At 43.7% G+C, this 22138-nt stretch overlaps 1 protein-coding gene across 1 annotated transcript in view; it reads left to right on the top strand.

The window, feature by feature from the left end:
* ttbk1a (tau tubulin kinase 1a) overlaps positions 1 to 21857 on the top strand; it is a gene marked incomplete at its 3' end in the record, with an annotated part of 33986 nt that extends 12129 nt beyond the window's left edge. The window contains exons 10-18 of the mRNA XM_083764324.1: positions 115 to 343; positions 759 to 931; positions 2949 to 3295; positions 3713 to 3900; positions 15709 to 16158; positions 17574 to 18091; positions 18471 to 18792; positions 19939 to 20156; positions 21212 to 21857. Coding sequence (XP_083620450.1) covers positions 115 to 343; positions 759 to 931; positions 2949 to 3295; positions 3713 to 3900; positions 15709 to 16158; positions 17574 to 18091; positions 18471 to 18792; positions 19939 to 20156; positions 21212 to 21857 — 3091 coding nt within the window. The remainder of the gene's footprint in view (positions 1 to 114; positions 344 to 758; positions 932 to 2948; positions 3296 to 3712; positions 3901 to 15708; positions 16159 to 17573; positions 18092 to 18470; positions 18793 to 19938; positions 20157 to 21211) is intronic.
* Positions 21858 to 22138: the final 281 nt, after the last annotated feature.

Raw genomic sequence — 22138 nt, 5'->3', positions numbered from 1 at the left:
TATTTTATGTATTTACAGAGCTGTAGTGACAGAGCTGTAGGGTTATGTATAATGTAGTAGTAGAGCTGTAGTATAATGTATATATATATATGTATATATTTTATATATTTACAGAGCTGTAGTGACTCCCGGGCCAGGCGACCCCCAGAGGGAAAACACAGAAGATGTCCTACAAGACGAACACCTCAGCGACCAGGAGAACGCCCCGCCCACACAACCTGGAGGACGGCCAATCGGAGAGCAGGGCAGCCAGGCCCCCGGCGGCGAGCTGATTGGTGGAGGAGGAGAAGGGTGGGAGGAGACTGACTTCAACCGAAACAAACTCAGGATCAGTCTGGGCAAGGTGAGTCAGGTGGACGATTCATACCAGGTATTAAAATACAAGTTGAGGCAGGTGGACGATTCATATGCAAATTTTTAATGAAAATTGACCTATGACCTTTGACCTTTATCCCTGATAAAAGTAAGTAAAATGCCCGTAATATATATATTGTTTTGTGATCATTAGAATGTCTAGAACATGTTGAACTATTTAAAATGTCCACAGCAGCTGGCACAAAAGTATTAAAATATACAGTAAATGTATTAACCATAAAATACATTCCCGGAGGCTGCATTATGAGGGTCAGGACAGTCCTGTGTTCTTCAGCTATAGTAGAAGGCCACATTATGAGGGTCAGGACAGTCCTGTGAGCTTCAGCTCGTAGAATTGGACAAAATAAAAACACCTTTCAATTCAATGTGGCTTCCTGTTTCAGGGCGCTCAGGAGGAAGAGGCGGGCAGAGGGGCGTGTCCGGTGTCTCCGGGTCGAGGCGGTGGTGTCCCAGAATCCCCCGGGGCTCAGGTCCGATCTCTGAGATACCGACGAATAAACAGCCCCGAATCTGACCGTCTGTCTGCGGCCGAGGGCCGAGTGGACTACGGGACACGGTAATATAAAGAACCATCTATAGATATAATACACCACCATGCTATATAGAGATATATATATATATATATATATATATATATATATAACTATCTATCTATAGATATAATAGACCACCATGCTATATAGAGATATATATATAACATACTATCTATAGATATAATAGACCACCATGCTATATAGAGATATATATACCATATTATCTATAGATATAATAGACCACCATGCTATATAGAGATATATATATATACCATATTATCTATAGATATAATAGACCACCATGCTATATAGAGATATATATATATACCATATTATCTATAGATATAATAGACCACCATGCTATATAGAGATATATATACCATATTATCTATAGATATAATAGACCACCATGCTATATAGAGATATATATATATACCATATTATCTATAGATATAATAGACCACCATGCTATATAGAGATATATAACATACTATCTATGGATATAATAGACCACCATGCTATATAGAGATATATATATAACATACTATCTATAGATATAATACACCACCATGCTATATAAAGATATATACCATACTATATATAGATATAATAGACCACCATGCTATATAGAGATATATACCATACTATCTATAGATATAATACACCACCATGCTATATAGAGATATATATAACTTACTATCTATGAATATAATACACCACCATGCTATATAGAGATATATACTATCTATAGATATAATAGACCACCATGCTATATAGAGATATATACCATACTATCTATAGATATAATAGACCACCATGCTATATAGAGATATATATAACATACTATCTATAGATATAATAGACCACCATGCTATATAGAGATATATACCATACTATCTATAGATATAATAGACCACCATGCTATAGATAATATATACCATACTCTAATCATGTATTCTATGTGGATGCTAGGGTCTAATGTATTCTACGTGGATGCTAGGGTCTAATGTATTCTATGTAGATGCTAGGGTCTAATGTATTCTATGTGGATGCTAGGGTCTAATGTATTATATGTAGATGCTAGGGTCTAATGCATTCTATGTGGATGCTAGGGTCTAATGTACTCTATGTGGATGCTAGGGTCTAATGTATTCTATGTGGATGCTAGGGTCTAATGTATTCTATGTGGATGCTAGGGTCTAATGTATTCTATGTGGATGCTAGGGTCTAATGTATTCTACGTGGATGCTAGGGTCTAATGTATTCTACGTGGATGCTAGGGTCTAATGTATTCTATGTGGATGCCAGGGTCTAATGTATTCTACGTGGATGCTAGGGTCTAATGTATTCTATGTGGATGCTAGGGTCTAATGTATTCTACCTGGATGCTAGGGTCTAATGTATTATATGTGGATGCTAGGGTCTAATGTATTCTATGTGGATGCTAGGGTCGACTCTAATGTATTATATGTGGATGCTAGGGTCGACTCTAATGTATTATATGTGGATGCTAGGGTCTAATGTATTCTATGTGGATGCTAGGGTCTAATGTATTCTACGTGGATGCTAGGGTCTAATGTATTCTATGTAGATGCTAGGGTCTAATGTATTCTATGTGGATGCTAGGGTCTAATGTATTATATGTGGATGCTAGGGTCTAATGTATTATATGTGGATGCTAGGGTCTAATGTATTCTATGTAGATGCTAGTGTCTACTCTAATGTATTCTATGTAGATGCTAGGGTCTAATGTATTATTTGTGGATTCTAGGGTCTAATGTATTAGTGGATGCTAGGGTCTAATGTATTCTATGTAGATGCTAGGGTCTAATGTATTCTATGTGGATGCTAGGGTCTAATGTATTCTATGTGGATGCTAGGGTCTAATGTATTCTATGTGGATGCTAGGTCGCGCATGGAGATGCTAGGGTCTAATGTATTCTACGTAGATGCTAGGGTCTAATGTACTCTATGTGGATGCTAGGGTCTAATGTATTATATGTGGATGCTAGGGTCTAATGTATTCTATGTGGATGCTAGGTCGCGCATGGAGATGCTAGGGTCTCCGTCTCGTCACGTCTACTCGTCGCAGCCGGCTCAGATGCTGTCCATCGACGCTGGTTGCCGTGGCGACCGTCAGACCAGCGCTGGTCGTCAGGGCGACTCTGCAGCGCCGTCTGTGGACCAGGAGGCTCACAGCAACGCCTTCATCCGCTCCGTCCCATTGGCCGAGGAGGAAGACTTCGACAGCAAGGAGTGGGTAATCATCGACAAGGAGGCGGAGCTCAGGGACTTCCAGCCAACCACGTCCGGGACCACCGATGACGAGCCTGAAGAACTCCGCCCCCTAGAGGAGCAAGAGGAGAGACGCAGGCTCAGAGCTTCAGGTACTATATACTATCTACTATCTACTACTATTATACAATCTACTATCTACTACTAATACTATTATACTATCTACTATCTACCACTACTAATACTACTACTACAGGCTCAGAGCTTCATGATAGTGTGAACTAATGCTAACATGATAGCTAACCTGAACTCACGCTAACATGATAGCTAACGTGAACTAACGCTAACATGATAGCTAACGTGAACTCACGCTAACACGATAGCTAACATTCATGTTACCATGATATATTAATTTGTTTGGCTAAAGGGGCGGAGCTAGTGGTTAATGCTATTGTTTGTTTGGCTAAAGGGGCGGAGCTAGTGGTTAATGCTACCATGATATTGTGTGTTTGGCTAAAGGGACGGAGCTAGTGGTTAATGCTACCATGATATTGTGTGTTTGGCTAAAGGGGCGGAGCTAGTGGTCCGGCCCAAACAACACACGCGGGACAGCAGCCGTTGTGGGATGCTAACGCTAACCGAGGAGGAAGCATCGAGGCGGAGCAGTGGTGGAAGCCCCGCCCAGTCGCCCTGTCACTCACTGCCGTCGACCCGCCCCCGACGCAGAGAGTCTGAGCCCATTGGACCCCAAAGACAGGTAAGACCCAGAGCCGACCAATCAGAGGAGAGAGCTGTGTGGGTGGAGCCAATGCACAGGCCGCCTCCTTGAAAGCTACGTTTCAAAAACCAAGCTAGAAATAAATAAATATGTTAAAATAAATTATACATTAATTCACAATAATGACCAAGGTATACGTAAATATGATAATACATCTATGGATTCACAGACATTAATACACATTAACCACGTGTAATTAATCCTCCATTACCTTTTCAAGTTAAAAGTACTAGAATTATCCAGATTGGTTGCTTGGTGACGATAGACGCTGCAGTGCATTGTGGTCCATTTCACAGTTACATGTGATGTTTATGAATTAGGTTACTGTACACACCACAGGGTACTGTCACTGCGCTAAAAGCATGTTATATGGATGTGTATATTACAGGAAACTCCTGTTAAACTTTCTGGTAAACTGAATAAGTGACTGAATTGTATACCATCACACCTGTATATTACCGTATATTAACTGTATGTGCTGCTAAACATGAGGTTTACGGGCAAAATACAGTTCCCGTAATTGCCCGTTAACTCCTCTTTTCACGCAGTGTGTTCTGTACATGACACGCCACAGGTTCAATGCCTCTGGCTTCCATCTGGCTGTTTATTTATTTATTTTTTCATGTATTTAAATTATTATTTGATGTTTACATCACAGTTCCTGTCTTTAGTTCTCATGGATGAAGCAGCAATGTGTTTATGTTGTTGATGTGGACACACACACGCACACGCACGCACGCGCAGACACACACACACACACATGCACGCACGCACGCACGCACACACACACACACACACATACACACACACACACACACACACACACACACACACACACTGATTATCTCTCTCTGGTGTTTGTGATCAGAACATGGAGGTTCACATTGATTGATTGATTGATTGATTGATTACTTGATTGTCATAATTATACATATACATACATATTTGAATAATCAAATATTTGCATAAATAAATATTTGCATAAGCCTATGTATGGTGTGTGTGTGTGTGTGTGTGTGTGTGTGTGTGTGTGTGTGTGTGTGTGTGTGTGTGTGTGTGTGTGTGTGTGTGTGTGTGTGTGTGTGTGTGTGTGTGTGTGTGTGTGTGTGTGCGTGCGTGTGCGTGTGTTAGAATAGAAGTGGTTCGCTGGTGGTTCAGTAAATGGTTTATATTTAACTAACAAGTAAAATATTTTAAAATGCAACTGAAGATCAAAGGCAGGAATAAAAGAACAATCAGTCAGTTTAATGTTCTTTTTATTCCTGTTTTGTGTTTTTCATTCAAATAATACTTTTCATTGGTTTATAGAACATTTAAAGGCTCAGTTTACTATTTTTAAATCAGCGTCACGGTTAGTGACAATGCTAGTTAGCATTGTTGTAGCAATGCTAATGGAAACATATATGGGATCAGTTAGCTACAGTGTTGTAGCAATGCTAATGGAATCGGTTAGCTACACTGTTGTAGCAATGCTAATAGAATCGGTTAGCTACAGTGTTGTAGCAATGCTAATATAATCGGTTAGCTACAGTGTTGTAGCAATGCTAATAGAATCGGTTAGCTACAGTGTTGTAGCAATGCTAATAGAAACATATGGAATCAGTTAGCTACAGTGTTGTAGCAATGCTAATATAATCGGTTAGCTACAGTGTTGTAGCAATGCTAATATAATCGGTTAGCTACAGTGTTGTAGCAATGCTAATATAATCGGTTAGCTACAGTGTTGTAGCAATGCTAATAGAAACATATGGAATGAGTTAGCTACAGTGTTGTAGCAATGCTAATGGAATCAGTTAGCCGGTGAAGAAAGCACTTTGTGTTTAAAGGTTGTGTGTGACGGAATTTGATATGCTGAGGAAACGTTGCATCCATAAATGATCAAATGTCTTCTTCTATGGTCATTCCGCTGTTACCATAGTAACTTTAGTTAGCATTTAGTCTCCATCTTCTTTCCTCTGCGCTTTTTTGTCCACTTTGACATAACAACTTTATCGCTTAAAAGAACAGTAACAGTCACGTGTCACTCACCTGAGAGGAGAGAGGGTCTCCATGCCAACCAGACAACCAGAAGAAATAAAGTTTTATTTTGGGGTAAGCAAGTTTAGGACAGTCATGTTGTTTAACTCCTTTTGTTCTTTCTTTCTTTCTTTCTTTCTTTCTTTCTTTCTTTCTTTCTTTCTTTCTTTCTTTCTTTCTTTCTTTCTTTCTTTCTTTCTTTCTATAGAGAACTGAAGTCTGTCCCTCTGGGTCACGGAGTTTTAACCCTATAATAGCATTGTTTCAATTGAACACACACACACACACACTAATTATATATGTCAAGGGTCAACTAGGGTCAAGGGTCAACTAGGGTCAAAGTACTTATTCATCCAAAGAGTGAGAAAATCTATTATTTTATTAAATGTAACTCGATATCATCCTAGACAGAATCACTGGGTTACAGGTTTATATCATATAGTTTAGGTTCATATCATAACGTTTAGGTTCATATCATCAAGTTTAGGTTTATATCATAAAAGTTTAGGTTTATATCATAAAGTTTAGGTTTATATCATAAAATTCACTAAACCTAACCCTAACCCAGCGGGCGACAGCCAGACGAATTTACGGAAGTGCCTTATTGGTCTAAGGCAGCGGTTCCCAAACCTTTTTGGCCATGCCCCCTGTTACCTCCTGACCTCTAGACACACCCCCTGTTACCTCCTGACCTATAGACACACCCCCTGTACCTCCTGACCTAGCTGACGCACCCCCTGTTACCTCCTGACCTAGCTGACGCACCCCCTGTTACCTCCTGACCTAGCTGATGCACCCCCTGTTACCTCCTGACCTAGCTGATGCACCCCCTGTTACCTCCTGACATATAGACACACCCCCTGTTACCTCCTGACCTATAGACACACCCCCTGTTACCTCCTGACCTAGCTGATGCACCCCCTGTTACCTCCTGACCTATAGACACACCCCCTGTTACCTCCTGACCTATAGACACACCCCCTGTTACCTCCTGACCTATAGACACACCCCCTGTTACCTCCTGACCTCTAGACACACCCCCTGTTACCTCCTGACCTCTAGACACACCCCCTGTTACCTCCTGACCTCTAGACACACCCCCTGTTACCTCCTGACCTCTAGACACACCCCCTGTTACCTCCTGACCTCTAGACACACCCCTGTTACCTCCTGACCTATAGACACACCCCCTGTTACCTCCTGACCTCTAGCCACGCCCCCTGTTACCTCCTGACCTATAGACACACCCCCTGTTACCTCCTGACCTATAGACACACCCCCTGTTACCTCCTGACCTAGCTGATGCACCCCCTGTTACCTCCTGACCTATAGACACACCCCCTGTTACCTCCTGACCTAGCTGATGCACCCCCTGTTACCTCCTGACCTATAGACACACCCCCTGTTACCTCCTGACCTAGCTGACGCACCCCCTGTTACCTCCTGACCTCTAGCCACGCCCCCTGTTACCTCCTGACCTCTAGACACGCCCCCTGTTACCTCCTGACCTATAGACACACCCCCTGTTACCTCCTGACCTATAGACACACCCCCTGTTATCTCCTGACCTATAGACACACCCCCTGTTACCTCCTGACCTATAGACACACCCCCTGTTACCTCCTGACCTATAGACACACCCCCTGTTATCTCCTGACCTATAGACACACCCCCTGTTACCTCCTGACCTATAGACACACCCCCTGTTACCTCCTGACCTATAGACACACCCCCTGTTACCTCCTGACCTATAGACACACCCCCTGTTACCTCCTGACCTATAGACACACCCCCTGTTACCTCCTGACCTCTAGCCACGCCCCCTGTTACCTCCTGACCTCTAGACACGCCCCCTGTTACCTCCTGACCTATAGACACACCCCCTGTTACCTCCTGACCTATAGACACACCCCCTGTTACCTCCTGACCTATAGCTGACGCACCACCCTACATGGAAATAGAAATGGCATATATATATATATATATATATATATATATATATATATATATATATATATATATATATATATATATTTCCTATATAACACATATATGCACATATACAGTATGAACCTGAATAGGGGATATATATATATATATATATATGCAGCATAGGCTATATTCTGCATATACTTGTCATATGCATATATTGGCATAATTTGTTAATATATTTATAACCATAGCACCACCATTAGCCTTTTTCATGTCGCGCACCCCCTAGAAGGCGCTCACACGCCACAAGGGGTGCACGCACCCCGGCGACTACCGGCGATAGCAGGCGAACGGGCCATGGTCGAAAAGTGCGTACGTCGCCCGAAAAGATAAAGAATAATTCATATTTCCGGACGATAACGGGCGATTGGGGCGATGTGTCGGTCGATGCTCACCCGCTGTTAAAACGCACTGTAAGGGTTAGGTTTAAATAACATTTACCTTTTGGTTTACATCATAAACACGCTGGAACACAGTTCTTATATGAGGTGATTCTAACATTACTTTATGGGATTTTCAACAGAAAGAATGCTTACGTGACCCAGATGTTGGGAGGTAGCTAACCTTAACCCTAAGTCAGGACTTCTGTACTCTAAACACTGTTATCCTCTTCTTCCTCCTCCTCCTCCTCCTCCTCTTCTTCCTCTTCCTCCTCCTTCTTCTTCGTTGGTGTGTTTGTTGTTGTGTGTGCCTGATGAGTCCATGTCTTCCTCTATGGTTTTGTTTACTGCATCATCTCCATGGTATCGTGGTAACCATGACGACCCGGCAGGTTGTCTGTAGATCTGTTCTGGTGACCTTGTGACCTTTGTGGTTTTCCTTTTTGTTTTGTTTTTGCAGTGCATTGTGGGATTTGGGGTTTGGGATGCACACTAATGTCCTTAATGTTAATGGCATTTGACTTGTAGTTAAAATCATGAAACTGTATTGTCTGTCTGTCTGTCTGTCTGTCTGTCTGTCTGTCTGTCTGTCTGTCTGTCTGTCTGTCTGTCTGTCTGTCTGTAGGACAGGCAGACGGTTGTTTCCTTTCCTTGTGACGTTTGCCCCCCATTCCACCAGTAGGGGGCAGTATTTGTTAAACGTTGAAATAAAAAATAAAACGTTTAATAATTTAAGTGGTGTTTTTGTTTTTTATTCTTTCCGCTCTTCACTCTTAACGCGGCCCCGCCCCTTCCCTCTTTTCTCTTCTGATTGGTCTGTTTTTGCAGTTGGGGGAGGAGCCCGGCGTTGACAGGCAGCATCCGCGACCCAATCAGCTGCGGCGGCTGGCCTCCTACGTCTTCTCGTCATCTACGCTAGAGACGGAGCATTACCCTCACGGGCCACACGGGGGCGCCACCTTCATTCAGCGCAGCCGCTCCGCCGAGAGCAGCCCCGCCCACGTGGCCGCGTCCAATCGGAGAAGAGCTCACGGTATTCAGAGCCCCAATGGAGGCGGGAATCCGACCAATCCACGCAGTCGACTGCATCTGAGCCGCGCGCAGCTGCAGCAACTGCTCAGTAAACTGATGAAGAGGCCTGAGTACACATGAACTATACTAACTATGCTAGACACTATACACACTAAACACTACCAACTAAACACTATACACTATACACTACCCACTAAACACTATACACTATGCACTACACACTACACACTACACACTACACACTACACAATATACGCTATAAACACTACACACTACAGACTATACGCACTATGCACTACACACTACACACTACACACTATACACTACACACTACACCATACACTATACACACTAAACACTATACACTATACACTACCCACTAAACACTATACACTATGCACTACACACTACACAATACACACTATACACTACACACTACGCTATACACTATAAACACTACACTACACTCATCGGTTTAGAGAGCTGCAACAGCTGCTGTAGAAACTGATGAGTACACACGCACACGCGCACACACACACACACACACACACACACACACCCTGAGGAGATGATGAACAGAACGCTGTTTAAAAAGGGACATATAAACTGTGTATGAGCACACTGAGACAGGCCTGATGCTAACGGCCTGATGCTAACGGCCTGATGCTAACGACTAACTGTTCACGCTTTCTGCCTTTTTTATGTTAATGCTAATGTCATGGTTACAGATACACTAATCTGTTGTCATGGTTACAGATACACTAATCTGTTGTCATGGTAACCAGATACACACAGCGTCTGTCTCTCTGGGGACAAACAGAACAAATCAATGGACAGAATTACAATGTGATCATTTGACTCAACCCTACTGACACTGAGCCTATCACAGCTGCCGTTACTCAACCCTATTGACCCTAAACCTATCACAGCTGTCGTTCCTATCGTTGCATTGAAACAACTATCATTGTTTCTAAACAAGCGTTTAGCGTTCTGGCCGTGTCTACAACCCAAACCCAGAAACCATGCTGCAGTTTGGCACTGCTTATAGATGAGCTATAACCCTCACCCAGTAGGATCACTGCTTATAGATCAGCTATAACCCAATAGGGTCACTGCTTATAGCTCAGCTATAACCCTCACGCAATCAGATCACTGTTTATAGCTGAGCTATACCCCTCACCCAATCAGATCACTGTTTATAGCTGAGCTATAACCCTCACCCAATCAGATCACTGTTTATAGCTGAGCTATACCCCTCACCCAATCAGATCACTGCTTATAGCTGAGCTATAACCCAATAGGATCACTGCTTACAGCTCAGCTATAACCCAATAGGATCACTGCTTATAGCTCAGCTATAACCCAATAGGATCACTGCTTATAGCTGAGCTATAACCCAATAGGATCACTGCTTATAGCTCAGCTATAACCCAATAGGATCACTGCTTATAGCTCAGCTATAACCCAATAGGATCACTGCTTACAGCTCAGCTATAACCCAATAGGATCACTGCTTATAGCTCAGCTATAACAATCACCCAATAGGATCACTGCTTAAAGCTCAGCTATAACCCTCACCCAATAGGATCACTGCTTATAGCTCAGCTATAACCCTCACCCAATAGGATCACTGCTTATAGCTCAGCTATAACCCTCACCCAATAGGATCACTGCTTATAGCTCAGCTATAACCCTCACCCAATAGGATCACCTGGTTTAACAGTTTAGAGCAGAAACTACTCGGCTACAAAGCAGTGATGTGGAGGTCAGTTCATGTCTGTCATTAAGGTGATTGATTGATTGATTGATTGATTGATGAATGAATACTTTTAATGTATGTCAGTTCATGTTTATTCCAACTCGATGCATAAAGTGAGTTTAACATTGTTTGACGTTGTATAATACAGTCAGATTTGTCAATCAGACTTTTCTGTGTGGACGTATGGGCTGTCAATCAGATAGAACTTTGGTTGAAGTGAGGTTTAGGGTTGATTGACAGTCTGTGGGGTTGATTGACAGGTTGTAGGGTTGATTGACAGGTTGTAGGGTTGCTTGACATGCTGTAGGGTTGATTGACATGATGTAGGATGGATTGACAGGTTGTAGGGTTGATTGACAGGTTGTAGGGTTGATTTACATGCTGTAGGGTTGATTGACATGATGTAGGATTGATTGACAGGTTGTAGGGTTGATTGACAGGTTGTAGGGTTGATTGACAGGTTGTAGGGTTGATTGACATGCTGTAGGGTTGACACACGAACACACACACACACACACACACACACACACACACACACACACACACACACACACACACTCACACACACACACACACACACACACACACACACACACACACACACACACACACACACACAGCACTGTACTGTATCTTTAGAGCCAGATGTAACATATTGTAAATAATGAAGTGACGCTCACGGATCAAGGATTACGTAACCGTCACATGTACAATCCGCTGGCTGTTGAAATTCATCACTGTCGAAGTGATACAAATAATATCTTGTGTTTAAATGTACATTTCTTCAAGATGTTAACGTCTGTTTACTCTTTGGTCAGTGGGTGGCTGAGCGTGCGTGCGTGCGTGTGTGTCCATTCTCATTCGTTGTCATGTGACCAGGACGTTTTGTAAGACACGTGGTAATTCATTAGTGGTAATTTAACACTTCTGGTGCCGCCAGAATCTTTCAGAATAAAGGCGCTATAGTGCCAAGCAGATGAGGGAGATTTTACTCTGAAAACCCCGCCTTCCATTTCCAGAACCGGGAGATGAAATCTAATCTTCCAGCCTACGTCTGTTTAGAAGTGTTAATATTCTAACATTAGGACAGATCAGCACCGTCGACAGCGCCGTAGACTCGGAGAACATTGGGACGTTTGTCAGGCCGTGAAGCAGGAAGTAATGGCTGCACGCGGCGTGCACCCAAACAGGAAGCAGGAAGTAATGGCTGCACGCGGCGCGCACCCAAACAGGAAGTAATGGCTGCACGTGGCGCGCACCCAAACAGGAAGCAGGAAGTAATGGCTGCAGTGGCGCACACCCAAACACGTCCGGGATGGGGCTGAGCGAGGCATTGCCTAGCAACGTCTGCTGTAAAAAAAAAGCGATGGCGTTTTATTACACGTATTATGTAATGACATATTATATTATAATTATATAAAGTGCAACACAGCATCCATTTAACTAACAATATGTTAATTAAGTTCGATAGAAAGTGGTGAGGGAGTTTTTGTTAGTTTGAGCTGAGATTTAGGGTTAGGTGAACCCTAAACCTAGTCTAATAGCAGGTCAGGTGAATCCTAACTCCTAGCCCAATAGGGGTCAGGTGAATCCTAACTCCTAGCCCTAGTCTAATAGGGGTCAGGTGAATCCTAACTCCTAGCCCTAGTCTAATAGGGGTCAGGTGAATCCTAACTCCTAGCCCTAGTCTAATAGCAGGTTTAGGGTGAACCCTATACCCGTCCTAACCCTAACCTGATAGAAGGCGTAGAAGGTGATCCGTGGGTGTCTTTAACTTATATCTTTTGTTTTTCTATCACCATGGTACTGTACAGTACTATAAAGGTATTGTACAATACTATACAAGTGTACAGTTACGGCTTGTATAATTTACAGTTAAAGCATGTATTTTAAACTTATTTTTTTGTAAATCCACAGTATGTACTTTATGTACATAATATACAGAAGTATAGAATTGAGCTTCCATTAGGGTTGGGGTTAGCCTAGTTAACCCTAACCCTAACCCATTAGGGTTGGGTTAGCCTAGCCCTAACCCATTAGGGTTGGGTTAGCCTAGCCCTAACCCATTAGGGTTGGGTTAGCCTAGCCATAACCCATTAGTGTTGGGGTTAGCATAGCCCTAACCCATTAGGGTTGGGGTTAGCCTAACCCTAACCCATTAGGGTTGGGGTTAGCGTAGCCATAACCCATTAGGGTTGGGTTAGCCTAGCCCTAACCCATTAGGGTTGGGGTTAGCCTAGCCCTAACCCATTAGGGTTGGGGTTAGCATAGCCATAACCCATTAGGGTTGGGTTAGCCTAGCCCTAACCCATTAGGGTTGGGGTTAGCGTAGCCATAACCCATTAGGGTTGGGTTAGCCTAGCCCTAACCCATTAGGGTTGGGGTTAGCCTAGCCCTAACCCATTAGGGTTGGGGTTAGCATAGCCATAACCCATTAGGGTTGGGTTAGCCTAGCCCTAACCCATTAGGGTTGGGGTTAGCCTAGTTTACCCTAACCCATTAGGGTTGGGGTTAGCCTAGTTAACCCTAACCCATTAGGGTTGGGGTTAGCGTAGCCATAACCCATTAGGGTTGGGGTTAGCCTAGCCCTAACCCATTAGGGTTGGGGTTAGCCTAGTTAATCCTAACCCTAACCATTGGCATGCTGGTTAGTTTTAGGATGTAAATATTGTATGTTTCAGACTTTATGACACATGGAAACACTTGAACCGTACGGGGCAGATATGGGCAGACAGGGGCAGATTGTCGGACGGGGTACGGGGCAGATAGGGGACTGTGGGGCAGATAGGGGACTGCATACGGGGCAGATAGGGGACTGTGGGGAAGATAGGGGACTGTAGGGCAGATAGGGGACTGCTTACTGGGCAGATAGGGGACTGCTTACTGGGCAGATATGGGACTGTGGGGCAGATAGGGGACTGCTTACTGGGCAGATAGGGGACTGCATACAGGACAGATAGGGGACTGTGGGGCAGATGGGGGACTGCTTACTGGGCAGATAGGGGACTGTGGGGCAGATTGGGGCAGGTAGGGGCAGATAGGGGACTGTGGGGCAGATATAGGGGACTGCTTACTGGGCAGATAGGGGACTGCGTACAGGGCAGATAGGGGACTGTGGGGAAGATAGGGGACTGCTTACTGGGCAGATAGGGGACTGTGGGGCAGATGGGTGCAGGTAGGGGCAGATAGGGGACTGTGGGGCAGATAGGGGACTGTGTACGGGACAGATAGGGGACTGTGGGGCAGATAGGGGACTGTGGGGCAGATGGGGGACTGTGGGGCAGGTAGGGGCAGATAGGGGACTGTGGGGCAGATAGGGGCAGGTAGGGGATTGCGTGCTTTCAAAGACTAAAAAACTCTGCAATGCATTTTTGTGCCTTTTATATCAATGTATGTATTCTAGACAATCTGGAAAAGCTTGTGTTGAAAAAACCAAAATGACATTAAATGGTTTTGGGGGCAAATGTTTGTGTCTGACCTTCTTTCTTCATTGTTACATTTTCTGTTGACCTTTCTTTCAGGTGTACACACACACACACACACACACACACACACACACACATATACACACACACACACACACACACACACAGACGCACACACGCACCCACGTATGCGTGCATACACGTGCACACACAAACAGTTCAGAAACCTGCCTACCTGTGATTTCAAATATGAAGTCCTGATTGATGATGTCACTGGTAGGCAGGTTTCTTAACTGTCCACAATCCACCAATGAGACAGAGTCAGAAGAAAAAAACAAACACAGTATAATGTGAACCAATGAAGATAAAGGTGGGGTGGCCCTTTAAGAGATGAACCAATGAAGATAAGGGTGGAGTGGCCCTTTTAAGAGATGATTCCCCTTTTCCATTCCATTATAACAAAACATTGTCTTTTGGCTCAACCGTCTGGGCCCCTAGAGGCTGCTGAGCCAGGCTGACGGTTAGCTCAACCGTCTGGGCCCCTAGAGGCTGCTGAGCCAGGCTGACGGTTAGCTCAACCGTCTGGGCCCCTACAGGCTGCTGAGCCAGGCTGATGGTTAGCTCAACCGTCTGGGCCCCTAGAGGCTGCTGAGCCAGGCTGACGGTTAGCTCAACCGTCTGGGCCCCTAGAGGCTGCTGAGCCAGGCTGACGGTTAGCTCAACCGTCTAGGCCCCTAGAGGCTGCTGAGCCAGGCTGACGGTTAGCTCAACAGTCTGGGCCTCTAGAGGCTGCTGAGCCAGGCTGACGGTTAGCTCAACAGTCTGGGCCCCTAGAGGCTGCTGAGCCAGGCTGACGGTTAGCTCAACCGTCTGGGCCCCTAGAGGCTGCTGAGCCAGCCTGATGGCGTGCAGAGGGTTCGACTCCCGAGCCCGATGGCTCACTCCCCATCTCTCTCCCCCTTTCCTAAGTCTAATTACTGTACCCTATCAATAAAGAAAACGACAAAAAATATATCTTTAAGCTGGAAACCATTAATTTGTGGTTGAAATACCTTACTGAGCCACCAGGCCGCGCCATTTATTGTTAATTAATGCTTTAAAAGTATGATTTGATGACATTTGCTTTGATTTGTTGTTGTCTGTTACCTAGGCAACAGATAATGTGTCATTCTTTGTTACCTAGGTAACAGGATCTCCCACAGAGCAGAAGTCTCCGCCCCCTGTCTCTCCGGACTATAGGACCAAGTCACCTGTCTCTCCGGACTATAGGACCAAGTCACAGAACGACCAGAATAAGGAGAGCTTCCACTTCCTGCCGCAGCTCCAGGCTAAGAGAGCCGACTTCCTGTCCGTCATGCTGACCGGCACGTTGCCGCAGCGACGCCCCCAAGCCCCACCCCCTCCCGAACCGCCCGTCCCCATTGGCCCCGGCGACGATGATGTCACCAAGAGCGACGGTGATGTCACAAAGAGCGAGGAGTCCAACAGCGAGGCCAAGAGCAGCTGTCAGAGCCAGGAGGGCGGAGCTAACTCCACCCTCATGGCCGACGACCAACGAGGCGCAGCGGGAGGCGTGGCCTCTGGCGTGGGGGTGGGGCTTCAGAAGGAGGAGGAAGATGGCTCCAAGACGCTGGTGCTGTTTCTAAATCATTCTATATCTATATCATTCTATATCTATGATCCATTCTATCATTCTATTTCTATATCATTCTATATCTATGATCCATTCTATCATTCTATTTCTATATCATTCTATATCTATGATCCATTCTATCATTCTATTTCTAAATCATTCTATATCTACGATCCATTCTATCATTCTATATCTATAACATTCTATATCTATGATCCATTCTATCATTCTATTTCTATATCATTCTATATTATGATCCATTCTATCATTCTATTTCTATATCATTCTATATCTATGATCCATTCTATCATTCTATTTCTAAATCATTCTATATCTACGATCCATTCTATCATTCTATATCTATAACATTCTATATATATGATCCATTCTATCATTCTATTTCTATATCATTCTATATCTATGATCCATTCTATCATTCTATATATGCGATCCATTCTATTATTCTATATCTATGATCCATTCTATCATTCTATATCTACGATCCATTTTATCATTCTATATCTTTGATCCATTATATCATTCTATTTCTATATCATTCTATATATATGGTCCATTCTATCATTCTATTTCTATATCATTCTATATCTATATCATTCTATCATTCTATATCTATGATCCATTCTATCATTCTATATCTATATAATTCTATATCTATGATCCATTCTATCATTCTATTTCTATATCATTTCGATATCTATGATCCATTCTATCATTCTATTTCTATGATCCATTATATCATTCTATATCTATGATCCATTCTATCATTCTATATCTATGATCCATTCTATCATTCTATATCTATGATCCATTCTATCATTCTATATCTATATCATTCTATATCTATGATTCTATATCTATGATACATTCTATCATTCTATATTTATGATCCATTCTATCATTCTATAGCTATGATCCATTATATCATTCTATATCTATATCATTATATATCTATGATTCTATATCTATGATACATTCTATCATTCTATTTCTATAATTCTATATCTATGATACATTCTATCATTCTATTTCTATCATTCTATATCTATGATCCATTCTATCATTCTATATATATGATCCACCACAACAGACATAAATAAGTCTATTCTTAAAAGTGTTGACTGAAGGAGCCTGGACCACTTCCTCCAGGAGTTTATTCCATGCTCTGACAGCGTAAAAGTGTAAAGAAATCCTTTGTCTTTTCTGAATGACAGTTTAGTGGCAAGAGTTTCTGTTATTCTATTTCTATATCATTCTATATCTATGATTCTATATCTATGATCCATTCTATCGTTATAACATACGTGTGTGTGTGTGTGTGTGTGTGTGTGTGTGTGTGCGTGTGCGTGTGTGTGTGTGCGTGTGTGTGTGTGTGTGCGTGTGTGTGTGTGTTGTAGGTGCTGTTCTCTCCGGGAGACACCAGGAAGTCTCCGTCGGGTCCTGATGATGGAGAGCTGGCCACGCCCTTAGCCACGCCCTCCTATGCCATCCCTTTGTGTGACCCCGCCCCCCAGCCATGTGACCCCGCCCCCCAGCCATGTGACCCCGTCCCCCAGCCATGTGACCCCTTCCCCCAGCCATGTGACCCCGCCCCCCAGCCAAGTGACTCCGCTCCCCAGCCATGTGACCCCGCCCCCCAGCCATGTGACCCCGCCCCCCAGCCATGTGACCCCGCCCCCCAACCATGTGACCCCTTCCCCCAACCATGTGACCCCTTCCCCCAGCCATGTGACCCCGACCCCCACTCCGCCCCCCAGCCATGTGACCCCGCCCCCCAACCATGTGACAACGCCTCCCAGCCATGTGACCACGCTCCCCAGCCATGTGACGCCGCCCCCCAGCCATGTGACCCCGCCCCCCAGCCATGTCACCACGCCCCCCAGAGGGAAACCGGACGCCTTTCGCCGGCGCTGAGGTATCTGGAAACCCTTCACTTGTATTGTAAATTAGAGAGAGAAACCCTTCACTTGTATTGTAAATTAGTGAGAGAAACCCTTCACTTGTATTGTAAATTAGAGAGAGAAACCCTTCACTTGTATTGTAAATTAGAGAAAGAAACCCTTCACTTGTATTGTAAATTAGAGAGAGAAACCCTTCACTTGTATTTCAATTAGAGAGAAACCCTTTACTTGTATTTAAATTAGAGAGAGAAACCCTTTACTTGTATTTAAATTAGAGAGAGAAACCCTTTACTTGTATTTAAATTAGAGAGAGAAACCCTTTACTTGTATTGGAAATTAGAGAGAGAAACCCTTTACTTTGTGGTAGAAGTGCTCAAACTGTCTTCTTCCCAGGTACGAGCTGCGCCCCCCCTCCTCCCCCCCCTTCACCAAGGTGGAACGTACGTTCGTCCACATCGCAGAGACGTCTCACCTCAACGTCATGAGGTCGTCCAACGGCCTGGCCGAAGCCCCGCCCCCCTGTCTCCCTCTACAGGAAGAAGTATCGGCCATCTTGTCTCTGGGGACGGGGCCTGTCCCTGAAGCAGTGCATTGTGGGAGAAAGGAGCCGAGGATGAAGAGTCGCATCCCGGTTCTGATCTGTGAGGAAGACTCTTCCTCTGATCGCTCTTCATCGCTGTCCGGACGCGCTCGGCTGCAGAGACGCTGCAGACAGGTGACATCAGCAGAAATTAATAATAATAATATGTCTCTAGCGCTCCCTGGTGGCGAACAATGGCGGAGGAAATGGGTTCAAAATGCAATCGTTTCTGCCATGTTGCTTCTTGTGCTTTAAAAAAAAAAAAGGTTTGACGTTTTCTCGTTGGCTCTCGGCTGCAGAGTGCAGACTGAAAACTCAAAAGTGCACGTGGTATATATTTAAGGTGGTATATATATATATTTAAGGTGGTATATAAATATTTAAGGTGGTATGTATATTTAAGGTGGTATATATATTTAAGGTGGTATGTGTATTTAAGGTGGTATGTGTATTTAAGGTGGTATATATACTTAAGGTGGTATGTATATTCAAGGTGGTATATATATTTAAGGTGGTTTGTATTTTTAAGGTGGTATATATATATTTAAGGTGGTATATATATATATATATTTAAGGTGGTATATATATTTAAGGTGGTATGTGTATTTAAGGAGGTATATATATTTAAGGTGGTATATATATTTAAGGTGGTTTGTATATTTAAGGTGGTATATATATATTTAAGGTGGTATGTGTATTTAAGGTGGTATATATACTTAAGGTGGTATGTATATTCAAGGTGGTATATATATTTAAGGTGGTTTGTATTTTTAAGGTGGTATATATATATTTAAGGTGGTATATATATTTAAGGTGGTATATATATATATATTTAAGGTGGTATATATATTTAAGGTGGTATGTGTATTTAAGGAGGTATATATATTTAAGGTGGTATATATATTTAAGGTGGTTTGTATATTTAAGGTGGTATGTGTATTTAAGTTGGTATATATACTTAAGGTGGTATGTGTATTTAAGGTGGTATATATATTTAAGGTGGTTTGTATTTTTAAGGTGGTATATATATTTAAGGGGGTATATATATTTAAGGTGGTATATATATATGTATATATATATATATATGGTGGTATATATATATTTAAGGTGGTATATATATTTAAGGTGATTTGTATTTTTAAGGTGGTATATATATATATATATTTAAGGTGGTATATATACTTAAGGTGATTTGTATTTTTAAGGTGGTATATATTTTTTTAAGGTGGTATATATATATTTAAGGTGGTATATATATTTAAGGTGGTATGTGTTTTTAAGGTGGACCTGGCCCGGCTAGTGGTGGAACGACAGCAGAACAGGAGAACATCCTCCATGTCTTCTGGAGAGGACACGCCCCCTCAGGCCTCGGAGGACACGCCCCCTCAGGCCTCGGAGGAGGCGTGGTCTAAGAGGAGCAGACTCCCCAGACCGCTCACGCCCATCAAGAGGCCCCCGGCTGCCCCCGCGACACCGCTTTCCCTGCCAGGAACCAACGGGTAGGAACCATATTCACCTTCATCATACTGTAGCTTCAGGACTCAAATGACTGTAACACTGTATGAACCAACGGGTAGGAACCATATCCACCTTCATCATACTGTAGCTTCAGGACTCAAATGACTGTAACACTGTATGAACCAACGGGTAGGAACCATATCCACTTCATCATACTGTAGCTTCAGGACTCAAATGACTGTAACACTGTATGAACCAACGGGTAGGAACCATATCCACCTTCATCATACTGTAGCTTCAGGACTCAAATGACTGTAACACTGTATGAACCAACGGGTAGGAACCATATCCACCTTCATCATACTGTAGCTTCAGGACTCAAATGACTGTAACACTGTATGAACCAATGGGTAGGAACACTCATTGGGCTAAAACCGGCCATAGTTGTCATCACAAATGTGATGATATCAGCCCATGTGTGGCTATGGCCAAATGTAGCCCAATGAGTGTTTTTTAAACTAATGGTTGGAATGGATTCAGCATCATGAAAACCCCCTAATTTGACATGTCACATTCTACTTAAAGAATGGATTCAGCATTATGAAAACCCCCTAGTTTGATATGTCACATTCTACTTAAAGAATGGATTCAGCATTATGAAAACCCCCTAGTTTGACATGTCACATTCTACTTAAAGCAAAGGGAAATCTAGAAAATACGTGCCTTATATAGGATGTCAATGGTGGCCATACTGTACAGGCCATTTTCAACACTTTCCCCTCAGACAATTCCAGGCAACTTTTTTCTGTTATTCAGGATATGTTGAAGATATAAAATCAGCTGAGTTTGGCAATTAGTTTGAGGTCAAATTACATTATTTCTTATTACTGGACTAAATGGACAAAATCTGAATCTTTATTTTTCCACAGATTTCTGTGTAATATTTAAAAGCACTACTTCTATGTAACTCAATACTGCCACAATCTGGACTAGGAGTCAGGTTATAAAAGCACTGCTTCTATCTAACTCAATACTGCCACAATCTGGACTAGGAGTCAGGTTATAAAAGCACTGCTTCTGTCTCCTCTTCTCTCAGAATCCAGAGGAAATCCAAACCTTCCACCAGATCCGCCTCTTCCTCTGCTAGACCCCACCCACTGCCTGCAGGCTCCGCCTCTTCCTCTGCTAGGCCCCACCCCCTGCCTGCAGGCTCCGCCCAGCCCAGCGGAGGAAGCCACGCCCCCCAGCCCAGCGGAGTTAACCCCCGCATGCCTCTACGTGTTCTCTTTGGAACCCGACGTAGCCTTAGCTCCTCCCACTGCCGGACAGACAGTCCCTCCCCCCAGAGAGTCTGCCCAATCAGGAACCAGCCCCTCTCCGTGCGCGCCCCCACCGCCCCCAACCTGAGGCCCAGGACCGCGACTCCCATCAGGCGTAGCGCCTCGCAGGAAGTTAGCATGCCCTCGCAGGAAGTTAACACGCCCTTGCAGGAAGTTAGCAAGCAGTTGCGCACGTCTGCGATCTCAACAGCCAGAAGCAGAAGTAGAACCTCCGCTGCGATGAAGACCCTAGGGGGCGCTGGAGAGAAGACAGGCTCCTCTGCGATGAAGACCCTAGGGGGCGCTGGAGAGAAGACAGGCTCCGCTGCAATGAAGACCCTAGGGGGCGCTGGAGAGAAGACAGGCTCCGCTGCGATCAAGACCCTAGGGGGCGCTGGAGAGAAGACAGGCTCCGCTAGATAATACAAAGACACTCAATCCTTCACAATCATACAGAGACCAGGACCACCCGGCTTACACATGTAACCCTTACTCTGCTCTGTAACTCTGACAGTGTAACACGTGGAACCAAATGGACCCTTACAGCTCTGTAACTCTGACAGTGTAACACATAGAACCAAATGGACCCTTCATTTTTACATTACAGGGGTATTTCACTTTAAAATAGTTCTCTGGTAACCGTTTTGTCTACGATGCCTTTTGTGTTTCACTCGATTGATTATTTTGAAACTTGCTATTATTCT

This window comes from Protomyctophum parallelum, assembly GCF_964188405.1.
Source record: "Protomyctophum parallelum genome assembly, chromosome: 5".
NCBI classification, from domain to species: Eukaryota; Metazoa; Chordata; class Actinopteri; order Myctophiformes; family Myctophidae; genus Protomyctophum; species Protomyctophum parallelum.
Note: the sequence above shows the minus strand (reverse complement) of the source record. Positions and strands in the feature narration are given on the sequence as shown.